Source organism: Blennius ocellaris (genome assembly GCF_963422515.1).
Source record: "Blennius ocellaris genome assembly, chromosome: 2".
Taxonomy (NCBI): Eukaryota; Metazoa; Chordata; class Actinopteri; order Blenniiformes; family Blenniidae; genus Blennius; species Blennius ocellaris.
This window is the reverse complement of record NC_137651.1, coordinates 19,326,328-19,340,939: the sequence shown is the minus strand read 5'-3', so window position 1 is coordinate 19,340,939 and position 14,612 is coordinate 19,326,328. Positions and strand designations below refer to the sequence as shown.

The window sequence follows — 14,612 nt, the reverse complement described above, 5'->3', positions numbered from 1 at the left end:
AGGAATAAAGCAATGTTCTTCCACACTCAGGTCCAGGTGAGGGCGGGCCTGTTTCACGGCACGGAGCTGCTCTGCAAGCCGGCGGTGAGCAGCGAGAGCAGCGGGCGCTCTGAGCACACGTGGCGGGACAACACGTTGGAGTTTGACATCGCCGTCTGCGACCTGCCCCGCATGACCCGCCTCTGCTTCGCCATTTATGCCGTCATGGACAAGGTCAAGAAGCAGAAATCCACCAAAAACGCTCACATCAACAAGTACCAGACCATCCGCAAAGCAGGGAAAGTGGTAAGTCCGAGCGTCTGTGGAACATCGGCTTCATCTTTTACGTAAACATTGATGTTCACAATTAAAAGCCCAAATGAATGCATCAGTCTGTAGAACATGAAGCTCTGATCCTTGACCGCATGTTGTTCAGGTTCCTCTTGTAGACATAATCATAAAATGTTCTAAAATTGATCTGCACATGAATAAAATATTAAAATATTAATAATAAAAAAATCCCACATGTACTTTTAATTTTAAAACAAAAAAGTGTGTTTTGTGTTTATCTCCAGAGCTACAAAATACACAGTTGAATACATTTAATCCCGGTGGTGAAAATAAAAACACAGAATTAAGTTCCTGCTGACGTGCCGTGTGTCTCAATACACCTCGGTGACATCATTGGATGAAAATGTGTGGGTTCTTGACTGCCATCATCTTTTCGTCTATTTTGAACCGTCCATCTACTTAAACTTAAAAAGACTATCACACGCACACGCTGTCACAATCATGGACAGTTTATATTAGTCACTTCACGTTAAGCTTTATTACATTTGTCTTCCGATTGTGAAAAAGAAACCAGGGTTGGCAAACAAAACCTGTAGGGACATTGGGACTTAACAGTTTTGCTTGTCAGGCAGAGCCTTACTATTTTGTGCAAATCATGTGCAGGCTTATTTGGGTACATGTAATGGTCTATTAGTACAAAGTCGATTTGTAATTTGCGTGTGTGTTCATTATTTATCAAGCTGTTGATGTCAATGTGAAGATCGAGCCATTCAGACGACCTCTATGTAAAACTTGAGGTTGAAATGTCACCTTGAAACCACAACCACTGACCAATGAATAATCTCACTCTGTGTTCCCAGCATTACCCCATCGCTTGGGTCAACACCATGGTGTTTGACTTCAAGGGGCAGCTGAAGACTGGCGACATCACCTTGCACTGCTGGTCGTCCTTTCCTGGTACACTCAAGCGCACACATTCCCACTGTGTTTTAAATTATTAAAGTACAGTTAAGTGCGAATTTGGTTGTTTCCACCACAGTAAATCCATCTGAGCTTGTTTGTGTGTCTTGCGTAGATGAACTTGAAGAGATGCTGAACCCAATAGGAACCATTCAGACCAACCCGTACACGGAAAACGCTACAGCACTGCACATCCTCTTCCCAGAGTACTTGTCACACTCCATCGTCTTCCCTCCTTTTGACAAGGTCAGACGGCAAGACATCCATCCTTCAAGATACTCACTCTGTCATTTTTTTTTTGTGTGTCTGCCACCAAGCTCAGATTCTTAATGCAAGTGTAAACATTTGAACAAACTTCCTCTGGACTTGTGCATAATATTGCAACAAAGCTTTGTGCCATGCTCTAGTCTGCGCCTTCTTTCAAGACACGACTACAGTTAAACTTGTCATTACGGCAGCTTAGTGCTCTTGAGAGTGGCGTACCCAGTGATTACACTGAAATGGTGGCTGTTAGCATGGGAGGATCAGGACGTGCTCTGCCCACTGAATGCACTGTGGCAATGAGGTATCAGCACACGTTCGCTAATGTGGTGCTCACTTTTGTTGTTGGTTGTTTTTTTTCACAGATCCTAGAAAAAGCTGCTGAGATCGCCAGAGCAAGTGACTGCGTGTCCATAGTGAGTGTTATGTACAATAGGAGGGATTAAGTGATTCTGTTTACTCAGAACTCAGGATTTACACAAGGACAGAAATGACTCTGTGTAGAATTGTTGCATGTCAGCCTGAAACTCAATTTCTCATCACCCCCCCCATACACCCTTTATAGACAAATATAACCTCTTCGACAGACACCTCTTGCTAGTTTCCTTGGAAACGCATCGTCACTTTAGCAGGGTGTTGCTCCAAAATTACTAAAACCCAGTTAAAAACTCTCAAAGTACATCAGATTAGTGATCTTTTCCTGTTTCACCGCCCCTCAACTGAAAACCCACTCCTGGGTGTGTTACAGTCGGTTACGTAATCCTGTGTTATGTAGAGGGCATGCCTGAACGCAGCCCTTTGATAGAAGGTGACTGCAACTGAAACTACAAATTGTAACTGGCTAAAGATTAACGGTCATCTCACTGCAGGCTGCCCACTGTTGTTCCGAAATGATAGTTTGCACATCAGGACTGTCGTCACACGCACATTTTGAACTCTTTTAGTGACCTACAAACAACATGTTCTTCTCTGAGGCAATTCATTCATAGTCATTTCTCAAGGAGGTGGTGAGAAGTGAAAGCATATTTTGATACGCTACTGCCCTCTTATGGCTCAATAAAGCCCCTTCTGCTACTCGTCTGGGCTCCTCTGTATCATTTTCACCCTTTCTTTCTAAAGCTACCGGACTAATCATTCATTCTCCCTTCAGGGCCGAGGTGTGAAAAAGTTCTACATCGAGCTGAAGGAAATAATGGAGCGTGACCCACTCTCTCAGCTGTGTGAGAACGAGAAGGATCTCATCTGGACACTGCGCCATGACTGCCGGGAAAACTTCCCGCAGTCTCTGCCCAAGCTGCTGCTCTCTGTCAAGTGGAGTAAACACGAGGACATGGCCCAGGTTAGCCACCGTGAGCTACAGTCCAGTAACCTTTTCCAGCACACATCACTTCTTTCCTGTTTTTGGGGAGATTGGAGCCACAGCAGGATCTACATTAGAGCGTCTAGACTGTTGATCTTTGTTTAACTTGAGGGGGGGGGGAAACAGTTCATATTGCTATAAGATTGATTTGCATTTTTTATTACTGCATGTTCCCATGTGTAATCAAACTTTTACAAGATCATTTATGTGTTTGTATGCATAACTGATGAAATGCTGGAGTTTCTTAGGATTTGTTTTGGATTTATTTGTCTCTCAGCTCCAGGCTCTGCTTCAGATTTGGCCCAAACTGAGTCCCAGAGATGCTCTGGAGCTCCTGGACTTCAACTACCCCGATCAGTATGTCAGAGAGTATGCAGTGCGCTGTCTGCGTGATATGAGGTGAGCAACATGTCCACCTACAGGAGTGCAGTAGTCTGATGCACTTCAAGCATTCAGATCATTATCCTCTGCAATTCGCAGTGCTCCATCAAAGATCTCCTGCTTCCTTCCTGTGCTTAGAGATAAGGAATCTCAGGCCATATGATGTGATATGTCCATAAATGAGTCAGAAATGTTACACTTTTCCTTTATATTTCTGCTTTTGCCTCATCCCTCTCGATCAGTGATGAGGAGCTGTCGCAGTACCTGCTTCAGCTTGTGCAAGTGTTGCGTTACGAGCCGTACTACGACTGTGCTCTCACCCACTTCCTGTTGGAGCGCGCTCAGGGGAACCGCAAGATCGGACACTTCCTCTTCTGGCACCTACGGTGTGTTAGGACACTCAAGTCTGTGTGTACATGTTGAAAGTGGAAAAAACACAGTGTGCTGAATTGAAGACTTGCTAGAAAGCAGGGGTTTCTCATCTGTCGATGCCTCCTCTCTGGTGCCCTCTACAGGTCAGAGATCCACATGCCAGCTGTCTCAGTCCAGTTTGCCCTCATCTTGGAGGCTTATTGTCGGGGCAGCATCCCTCATATTGAGGTTCTAAAGAAGCAGGCAAGTCACACTCAGCCTCCATATTGGGTTTTTTGGCATTTAACCTCTCAGTCACATAAATGTAAACCTTTTTTTTTTTTTATGATGTGGCCTGTCTGCAGTTTTGCCACGTTCAACATAGATGCTTCTAGGAAGATCAATAGTGACAAAAGTAATGACGTGTTTCAGGATAGGATGCAAGACTGCAGAATGGATCAGTACAAACAAAACAATTTAAAGTCTGTATTTTTCTAATCAGACAATGGAGAAAAACTTGTATCTTCTTTATTAGATCTAATGCAATGAAACTGCAGTAAGTTGTTAACCCCTATAGGGTGAAATTCAATCATAACTTCAATTTCTTCTGGGTTTTTTTTTTCTGTGTGTAGCTATTTCAAGAATACACCCTTGGGATAAATAAAGAAGTATTTCTATTCTATTCTAAATTTATGGTATTTTTGGACTGTCAACTGCTACAACAATGTCTGCCATCCTGCCCTCTGGCCTTTGCTCTCTGGTGTGTTGATTTGGACAGTCACTCCTCAAGACACTTCGTGCTATTTCCTCTTCCTTTATCAGCCACTTTCCTGTTTTGAAGAACACACACACACACACACACACTTGGTATCATAGTGCTGACATGAGCTGTTTAGCCACAATGAGCCCAGTTGTCAGTAACCAAGTGTGACTGGTTTCAGCCACTGAAAATGTTTTGTGTTACCGGACCAGGTGGAAGCCCTGAGTAAGTTGAAGTCTGTCAACGAACTCATCAAACTGGGGACCATCAAGAACGCTCGGAGCAAAACCAAGGAGGCCATGCTGACCAAGGAGGCCATGATGACGTGCCTGAGGCAGAGCGGCTACACAGAAACCCTGTCAGACCTGCACTCCCCTCTAAACCCCAATGTCCAGCTGTCTGGTATCAAGTAAGAAGACACTGCTTCTCTTAAAAAGACTTTCAGGTACAAATAAGATTGGGTTTAACATTGTCATCTACAATCTGCCCCCCCCCCCCCAGTGTGGAGAGGTGTCGGTACATGGACTCAAAGATGAAGCCACTCTGGATTGTTTACAACAACAAGCTGCTGAACGGAGACACCCTGGGAATCATCTTCAAAAACGGAGACGGTAGGAGTCAGCGATGGAGGAAGGGCAGACATGAATGCTCCTTTTATGTGCTCATCGCCACTCTTTTGTTCTTTAGACCTCAGACAAGACATGTTGACCCTCCAGATTTTAAGGTTAATGGATCTTTTGTGGAAGGAGGCAAATCTGGACCTCAGGTGAGTAAATTTCCCGACATGCTCACATGCACGCTCGGCCTTGGTCAGGCTTGTTTGTTCCTGCTCTCTGTGGGGAAGGGGAAGCTCTGGCAGGGGACAGCAGAAGTGGTGGTGGGGGGGAGACACTTAATCACCCCATGCTAGTTTGACCTCCAACCCTTTTACACTCCAAACATCCTTTTACCCAAGCTTACATACACGCGCACACAATATCGGCCTCACACCTTAATCAGATCCACACTTTTCTCACTTATACAAACCCGCCTCCTCCCCTCACGGTGCGCTGACACATCTGGAGCTGGGTGGTGGTGGTGGGGAGGGGGGTTGTTTTGACAGTTGAGCTTGCAGACAATGCTTCAGATTACAGGGCCACGGGATCAGAGTTCAGTAATGGGAACTTTGGGAATAGAAGCAGAGACGATGTCGTAAAATGGCCACAAAGTGGCACGTTACTGCTTCTTTTTCTGTAAGCTGTCAGTTTTCCCAATTTACTTAAACTCAACGCCCATCGTCGGTTAAGTAAAAGGTGCCTTTGAGGCATTTGGTCCCCATTAAGGATTGGTGAAACTGCAAATGAAACCTTGAAAGTGAGCATGTTTTCTTTGTTGGATCATGGTTGTCAGAAATATTAACAGAGAGGCCAGGTCACCTGATTCTGGATCCAACCGGATAAACGCTTGCTGCCATCTTGTGACAAGAATGAGAATGTTAAATTTAACAAATGGGAAAGTGTATCATCATCTGGCTGTGCTGCATACATGCATCCTTGTCACCACATTCTGTGTCACATTCATTCTGGAGTTCTCTCGTCTTTCTACTGAGGAGCTTTAGACATTTTAAGCTAAAAATACTTCCAACAATGAAAGAACAATTGATTATAGAAGAAGAAATTGAAACGTGTCAAATGATTAGGAAGGAGTTTAGGCTTAAGTAGCCTTTTCTCTGCTTGTCATTCAGCCGAGTTATTGCCATCTTTGTCTGTCAGAGGGCAAAATATACTCACTACATTTCTGATAAATGGGCTGGACTGTCTACTTTTTTTTTTTTTCTTGGAGTCCAATCTTGGAGTCCCATATTCAACAAAAAAAAGTCTGGACATTTATCTTTTTTACTGAGCTAATATGAAGGTGTGACACAGTGGATTTGCAAATTTAGTCTGGTTGACCAAGCTCAGGTGACTGGAAGCAATTTGAGTGGATTGAAGTCATCATTATGTTAGAAAAAAAACAACTGTTTTTGATACGATTCAACTTCTGTGACAGTGAGCCTTCAGAAGATGACGCTACTGAATCTGAGTTGATACTAAAATACAGGGAAAAATGTTACCACTGCTGAACAAATACAGAGAAGAATGGATCCAGACTCAATTCTGATCCTCACATTTTATTGTCATGGCTGAAACTGAGATCTCAGATATGGCAGCATGCATTTAGCTGCAGCCTTGTGAAACTACTATTATTGTTCTTTGCTATCAGAGGTGAATCTCTTTTGTAGTCCTTTTAAGCTGAAGCCTACGTGCTGTGTATTCAGCAATGCTGTTTTGAAGACCTTGTTGCCTTACAGTTGACTCCTGCTATAAACCAAGCATCTTCCCCCCCAGAAAACGGTTGCTCTCTGGGTATTTTTCTTTTCTTTTCTCGAGAAATGACTGAAAGGAAAAATCCCAGCCAACCATAAATTTGTAAAATACTCGGATTAACAAGACATCAGAACACTTCAGGATTGTTTAATTTCCCTTTCATTGCTTTTTTGTGTGTGTGTGTGTGTAGAATTGTGCCATATGGTTGCCTTGCAACTGGGGACCGGGCGGGGCTGATCGAGGTAGTGTCGTCGGCGGACACGATCGCAAACATCCAGCTGACCAGCAGCAACGTGGCAGCCGCCGCGGCGTTCAACAAGGACGCTCTGCTCAACTGGCTGAAAGAGAGGAACTCTGGGTACGACTGCGCTCCGCCCGGTGAACCTTGTGATAGCTGCAACCTGAGAGATGTACGCGGTGTGACAGATTCCTCTGTCTGTTTACAGTGACGCTCTGGACCGGGCCATCGAGGAGTTCACACTGTCATGTGCAGGCTACTGTGTAGCCACCTACGTGCTGGGCATCGGGGACCGTCACAGTGACAACATCATGGTCCGCAGCACCGGACAGGTCGGGCAGATGTGTTGACGCCATCCTGGGAGCACTTGGCTTCTTCCCCTCTGATACTAATGGTGCTCACTTAATCTGCCTTGGTGTGTTTTAGCTCTTCCACATAGACTTTGGCCACATCCTGGGAAACTTTAAGTCCAAGTTTGGCATCAAGAGGGAGCGCGTGCCTTTCATCCTCACGCACGACTTCATTCACGTCATACAGCAGGGCAAGACTGGGTACACCGAGAAGTTTGGCAGGTCGGTTCCACTTTCTGGTTCTTTGATACTAACTTTGGGGCTTTATCCTGTTAAATCTGTTTTACACAGTAATTTTTTTTTGTTAATCTGTTGTTTTAACATCCTTTATTAATCTTTGATTAGAATATAATCCGATAGTTTTAAATTATACTATGCATAGTATATTTTAATTATAAGCCCCCTGAGACGGATATTAAAAAGTTGCAACTACCACTGAATGTTTGAAAATGTTCAGCAGAATTTAATTGAAGCATAAGATGCAGCATGAATTTTGCTTTGACCAGCTGTTTACCATCAAAATACCCAGAAGATCTGCACATTTATGTCGTCGAATTAATTTTACATTCCTGGATACAAATTTATGGTCTGAATACATCTGATTAGAGTTGCATTTCTCTAAGAAAATACTTCAGCATCTTAATTAAATTGTGAGAATCACATTCTCAGTTTTTTTTTAACAACTTAACCATGCTGTATATTTATTGCAATCTACTGAAGTATTGTAATGTGTTCCCTTCAGCTAATGAATTTAGGTTCCTTACAAAACAGAGAATATGTCATGAATCGTCAATAAAACATCAGAAAGGTGAAGCTTTTATAGATGCTTATCTTTTCCCTCAGTGCTTCTTTCATCATTGCTGAAGTGTAGAGACGATCGAGCAGCCTCTAAAGTGTTGTAATGGTCACCTATATTACCTATTTCAGAATGCTTGCATTTATAACATTTTGGGTAAATTCACAAATTCACCCTCTGAGTGTAGATTTAATGCCATTGTAATTGTGTTCATTTTGCAACATCATACTGGGATTGGCTGTTGTTTACATCTTCTAAACTCGTAGATCAGTGCAGCTCACTGTGGCCCTTTTATGGATTTACTCCAGTAAAAGTAATTGAAGTCTCATTTGTAATTTCATTAAGTGTTCAACCTTCTTATGGGCCGATTTTGTAGCCCAGGTTTAACCTATGATAAATTACGACAGAGAGCAAATTAACAGTCTTCTTCATGCTTTTTGTTGGAAGCGTAGTAGAGGAGCACAGCATGAATATGAATTTATAGTGGTCGTTTGGAGAATGACAGTACGGGTCCATGCAGTGCCATCTGTGTCCAAAAGATGGCAGTGCAGCCCAGGACACTGGTCAACATTCTAACGGGGTTTCTTTAGGATTGTTTCACTATCATCTGCTCTGGTTTTAATATTTAAAGTTTACTGGTGTGGATTATTTAGCCTGTAAAATAAAATAAATAAAGACCACAATTATTTAATTTGTCAGTCTGGAGTTTTGGTCGCATCTCTACAGCAGAATGACTCACAAGATGGTAGAGCTTTAAAATTATCCAAAGACTGCTGACAATCTGCATAAGTGCTTTTTAAAAAAAAAAAATTCTGGAAGAGCTAACCCAATTCAAATGTATTTTATTGATTTGCGTGGGTACAAACCTCAAAAACAAACGAGATATGTGCACGTTGGTGAAGCGCGGCATGCATGCGAGTGGCGCGCACACAAATCTGATCTGCACCATCTCATATCAAGTACAAGTCTCAGTGAAGCACTGACTGATTCATTTTGTGAATATGGAAATCCCCATGAGCTACAACAATCTGGGTTGTTGTTGTGACCCACTTTCTTATGTCCATTCTTTGCAGTACCACAGTAAAATAAACATCTCTGGACCGGCCTTGTTAAATCATCAAGGGGCTTCTGTAACTTAAGTTACCCTCAGCCAGAAATAATCTAAATAAACACGTCATCCACCTAAGTGACCAGACCTGCAAGTATAACATATTGTGTGGTTAAATTTGTCCCAAATATACTGCGGAAAATCTGTTTATTTCTGGGTGAGAGAAGATGTTCTCATTAGAAATCAGTGTTGCACAACCTAACTGAGAAGTCTGCAACTTGTGGCTCTTTAACATCTCTGCAGTGGTCCCCTGTGGCTTTCACAAAATCACGAGTAGATCTGCAGTTATTTTTAATTTTTGATTGTGCAGCACACACTGTACATGGTACAAGAGGCTCGGGCGTGTTTCCTTCTAGAGTTCTCTTTTCTTCAGTAATCCAGGTGTTTATCAAACACTGTTAAAACATTCATTTGATATTCATATGTGCTGCCAAAATGCCTGGAGCTGAGTGTGTGAGGTTATCTCTCTGCGCTTACCTTGTGATGCGCAGTAAGTAAAATAGATGAACGAATGACTGGATTGTGCAGCACAACAATCTTTTAAACTTGCTGTTATCTTGCTGTTTTGATGTGGAAAAATATGATTTTATGATCAATTAAGCATCACATTCACTCGTGTGGTCCATTTTACTGTAGGTGATTACTGTTGGAGTCTGTATTTGCACATCTTCATGCCAGTTGTTTCTTTATTTGCAGTGTTGAAATCTAACAAGCTGCTTGTGAGATGACTTTTTTTTTTCTTTCCCCACAAAAAAAAACATCATACCTGACGTGTTTGAGCGAGTGAATGAAACCTACTGTTTCGTCAAAATGGTTTAAGTGTAAACACAGAAGTAGAGCAGAGGAGCATTGCTGTGTCAGCAAATGTGCCATTTGTGGGCTCGAGGCAGTATACTACGAACCAGATCAGAGACCGAATACACTTGTATAATTTTTTTTTAAACGAGTAAAATCTCTATATGAATCAGCTGCAATAAAGATCTGTTTATCATCAGAATAACGTAAACTAAAGCAAGGAAAGTAGATGTGATGGAGATTGTGAATCAACCTACTTCTTTGGCTTTGAAATCAGGGTGCACTGAGTCACTGGGTGCATCTTCTGAGGCATGAAGGAAGTGTTTTGTCACCCATTATGAACAGTGTGTGGGCAGCCGGCAAACGAGAGACAAATGAAGTGTAAATACAGAAACTCATCCTTAACCAGCCTGATCTACTTTAGCCCCAAGGCTTCTTACTGAACTGTGATGGAGAAAAGGAAATATGGCCGATATTTGTCTTAAGTGACTAAAACTGTCTCACATTGCAGACAATGCTATCATTATATTACAAACATGGCTATCAGCAGCCGTGTGTAGTGTGAATAACATGCTGTGTGTGTGTGTGTTGTGTGTGTTGTGTGTGTTGTCCTCCATAGTTTCCGTCAATACTGCGAGGAGGCCTATCTGGTTCTGAGGAAGAACGGAAACCTCTTCATCACGCTGTTCGCCCTCATGCTCACCGCTGGACTGCCCGAGCTCACCTCAGTCAAAGACATCCAGTACCTAAAGGTGACATGCACACACACACACACACACACACACACACACACACACACACACACACACACACACACACACACACACACACACACACACACACACACACGGGCTTAAACACTGGAGGACACAAGTCGCTGCTTCGCTGCCAGTGATTAAAGTATCATGCACCTTTTTTTCCTTTTAAAATCCTCACCTTCATAGTAATATCACTCAATCTACCCATCAAACACAACTTGTGAATACTCTTGAATAGAATAATCCAGTAATCATTTGTATGTTTCCAAACAAAAGCTTGCACTTTGTCTCATCGTTTTTAGAACACTTAAGTCAATTTAAGACCTGGACAACTAACAGGAGACAAATTTGATTTTGGTATGCAACAGATAACATATTTAAGACCCTTGGCGGAGAGAATGTGCCTGGGTTTTCTGACATTTATATGATTTTTGTACCACAGCCAGTTTTGATGAATGTACTTTTGATTCTGCTTTTAGGTATGAAATAATGCGGTGTTACGTCCAAATGTGGTTTTGGCTCTCTGTCCTTCTGGCCTGAAGGCTAACCTGCCTCCTCTCCTGTGATCCTGCCCCCTCAGGACTCTCTGGCTCTGGGTAAAACGGACGACGAGGCCCTGAAGCAGTTCCGCCAGAAGTTTGACGAAGCCCTCCGAGAGAGCTGGACGACCAAAGTCAACTGGATGGCCCACAATGTGGCCAAAGACAACCGCTCCTAGAGCAGCTGGAAGCCCTCAAGGACTGGGCTGCAAGGGGCCAAGAGCACACAGTGAGGGGACTGTGTGGGAGAGGCAAGATGTCCCACGAAGACACGGGGTGAATGCACACCCTATTTAAAGAAGGGAATCTCGCAGAACACCCCGAACATGAGCAGATTGACAAGCCTCCTCACACTGCATACACAGTGTACTGAAATGGTTCCGTCACCTTGCACCTTCAATTTAGCGTGTCCCTTCTCACCTTGCACCACTGTGGCACAGTTCCTCTCTGAGGTCTGAGTTCTGTGGATTCATGACAGGGGACGTCATTGCAAGTTTTGCACAGGCACCAACAGCTGATGGAGCTCGCAGCCAAAGGAAGGGAACCCAACGTCTCCCCACAGAGCGTTTCAGAGCTCTACTGTCCACACGGAGCAGACTCATCTTTACAAAAGCAAGTCATCAGACAGACTTGAAACTGGGCGTGACTGGCCTGTGGAGGGGCTCGGACTCAGACTGCGCCTCTGAACTGCTTAAAGTAGGGCGTCGATAACGGGTGGGTGTGGACAGGACTGAGAGAGTCTGGAAACGATGTGTACCATCGCAACAAGACTTAACACTTGCTCCAGCTGTGCCTCAAAACTGCAGGAAGATTGTATTGTTTGAGGTTTCTTTAACCCCCCCCCCCCCCCCCCTCTATTTTTTCCACTAAAGAATATATCATGATACATCAATGTGCCAGACTACTTTACAAATGTACCAAGAAAACACATGAGCGAGGTGATGATGGAAAGAAAAACTCTGAGCTTTTTGGTCCACCATTTGAATCTCATGTTGGAACACTGGAATGTTTTTGGAGAGGAATCTATGAGGATTTTCACTTTTTAATGACCTAAACACTTTATTTTAGTTTCTTTATATTTTGACATGGCAAAGTGCATTGTTTCTTTTGGATGTCATCAAATGAAACCATGACTGGACAAAAGTGTTACCACCTCTGAGGCACCACTACCCTGACCTGTCACATTTTTAAAGGTGCAGTATGTATGTTTTTGAGTCCTTCCTGGTGGCGCACCGGGGAAAAGAGGTGGATACAGATTTCAAATTCTATTTGCAGCTGGATCCGCAGTAGGTGTAAAAACGTATCATGCCTGTATACTTTCATCTCAATAATGGCCATGCTTCGAGCTGCACAGATATCTACTGGAATAACAAGAAAACTGACGCCCCGCTGGTCCAGAAATACCACTTTGTACCACCAGAGGGTGCGGTGAGTCCCTGTAGCTTTCAGTCTGTCCCCAAAAAAGAAAGGAAGAAGCTGCAGTGAGCACAAGGTTTAAAGCCCTTGGCGCGATCATTGCCGATGCTTGTAGAGCTCAAATAGGAGCAGACTGGATGCTACAGCAATTCACCACAGTAGCATTTCTTAAGTCTCACATACTGTACCTTTTTAAACTGGCATTGACCTGTTCAAGCAAAGAAGTACGTTTTTGCTTTTAACACATTAGGACCAAAAACAGAGAGCGAGAGAGACTGTTTAATTATTTGATTGTTTCTACTGTGTTTTTATCGATGTCTCCAAATTGAATGTGCGAAGATGCCGCTCTCTTTTTAAGTGTTTGTTTTTATACCGCAAGCAGGTGTGGGTGGGATTTATCAGTAGGGACTTTACACTGCGATGCAAACCTATTCCCTTCAGGGCGGGTTTTTTGTTGTTGGTTTTTTTACTTACAGTGCTCCACATGCATCAGTGTTTCTGTTTGTTTTGGGGTTTGTTTGTTGTTTTGGTGCAATATCTGACTATATGACCCATTTCTTGTGATTCAGAAAACACAACAAAAGCCTTGGCTTCTAATGGTTTTTGTCTGCTGGTTTATGTGTGATGCAGCTGTATTTCACACCGCTTGCCTTCAGAAGTCTCAGACACTGGATATTGTCAAATGTACAGGCTTTTATTGTTTTTGCTGGTTTTTGTTGTCATAGGAATTCTATTAAAGTTATTTTCCACGGCGCATATCTGCCCATGCTCTTTATTTATTCTGCTCGAGCTGTGCGATTGCGCTCGCCCACTTGGGACAACAGCGTGGATTTTGGCTTCTCGTTTTAGCGTTTATCGATTCTGAAGCAGAAATATACTGATGCCCGTTTCTGTCAAGAGGCAGCACGAAGAGAGAACATGTCTTCCAAAACAGAAGATGGTTAAATAATCCCTCGGCAACAGGTGGAGACATTAATTTCCATTTTCTCATGGCCTGGCTAAAATATCACAATCTTACGCAAATAATAAATACTCAAAAGCTTTGGGTACATTTGACTTTGGTGTCGTGGGACACCTCATCATTTTCTGGTTACATCAGCCCACTCAGCCTTAGTTATCCTCAGCAGTTCAGACAGTTTATTCAAGAGATGCTATGTCTGAGTAGACGCATTACATATAGTTACTCACCGTGACATACTTACCAGAGATGAAAGCAGACTATCACGGGGAGATGTAACAACTTTTGTCTGCGCCTCCGCCCAGCCAGCAGGAGTCGGGTCAGATCAGTTATTTACCTTCCATCACATTCTAGCATCAATGTTGGGTCAGTATGTGGCTGCACCCTGTATGAAATTCAACAAGATCTTTAATTTCACATCGGACACAAATGTTTTGATACTAAAATGCATAATGACGTTATGAAGATGGTTGCATTTGGTTTTAAAGGGGCTTAAAAATGTATAGTTTTTTTTTTTGTTTGTTTACTTGTTTTACATGAGTACGTCAACTGAGTCAACTTTCCCCTAAAACATTTTGCAGTTAAATTCTTCTCAACAGAAGTAAAATACTAATAGGGGATTGTAATACAGATTTGTGTTTTGTTTTGTTTTTTTGCAGAAAACCCTGTAGAAAATGCAACTTGGAAACTGTATAATAACTTTAGTATGCTTATGAAATACAATACTTAAATTCATAGGAATCTTTGATAGTTTGATTTTCTAGATGCTTTTTTCAGGCATTAGTAATGTGAACACTGGCAAAAAGAAAACTACAGTTAAGAAAATTAAACAAGATTTTCATTCATCAAATATTCTGATCAATTAAAGCTAAAAGTACTCACAAAATAAAAAAACTGCCACAGGTTAACATACAATCATGCATCTGCAGGTTGATGGGCAGTGAGTCTCTGAACAAACCTCCTGTC

The 14,612-nt window shown here is 42.7% G+C and overlaps 1 protein-coding gene across 1 annotated transcript in view; it reads left to right on the top strand.

Annotated features, from left to right (window-relative positions):
* Window positions 1–13,436, top strand: part of pik3cb (phosphatidylinositol-4,5-bisphosphate 3-kinase, catalytic subunit beta) — a 62,920-nt gene extending 49,484 nt beyond the window's left edge. Inside the window, exons 9-24 of the mRNA XM_080509563.1 lie at window positions 31–285; window positions 1,131–1,227; window positions 1,346–1,476; window positions 1,857–1,907; window positions 2,642–2,830; window positions 3,129–3,250; window positions 3,475–3,618; window positions 3,748–3,847; window positions 4,556–4,752; window positions 4,845–4,954; window positions 5,031–5,109; window positions 6,879–7,046; window positions 7,135–7,258; window positions 7,353–7,498; window positions 10,595–10,727; window positions 11,314–13,436. Of these exons, the coding sequence (XP_080365689.1) occupies window positions 31–285; window positions 1,131–1,227; window positions 1,346–1,476; window positions 1,857–1,907; window positions 2,642–2,830; window positions 3,129–3,250; window positions 3,475–3,618; window positions 3,748–3,847; window positions 4,556–4,752; window positions 4,845–4,954; window positions 5,031–5,109; window positions 6,879–7,046; window positions 7,135–7,258; window positions 7,353–7,498; window positions 10,595–10,727; window positions 11,314–11,451 (2,184 nt within the window). The 3' untranslated portion in view covers window positions 11,452–13,436. The remainder of the gene's footprint in view (window positions 1–30; window positions 286–1,130; window positions 1,228–1,345; window positions 1,477–1,856; window positions 1,908–2,641; window positions 2,831–3,128; window positions 3,251–3,474; window positions 3,619–3,747; window positions 3,848–4,555; window positions 4,753–4,844; window positions 4,955–5,030; window positions 5,110–6,878; window positions 7,047–7,134; window positions 7,259–7,352; window positions 7,499–10,594; window positions 10,728–11,313) is intronic.
* Window positions 13,437–14,612: the final 1,176 nt, after the last annotated feature.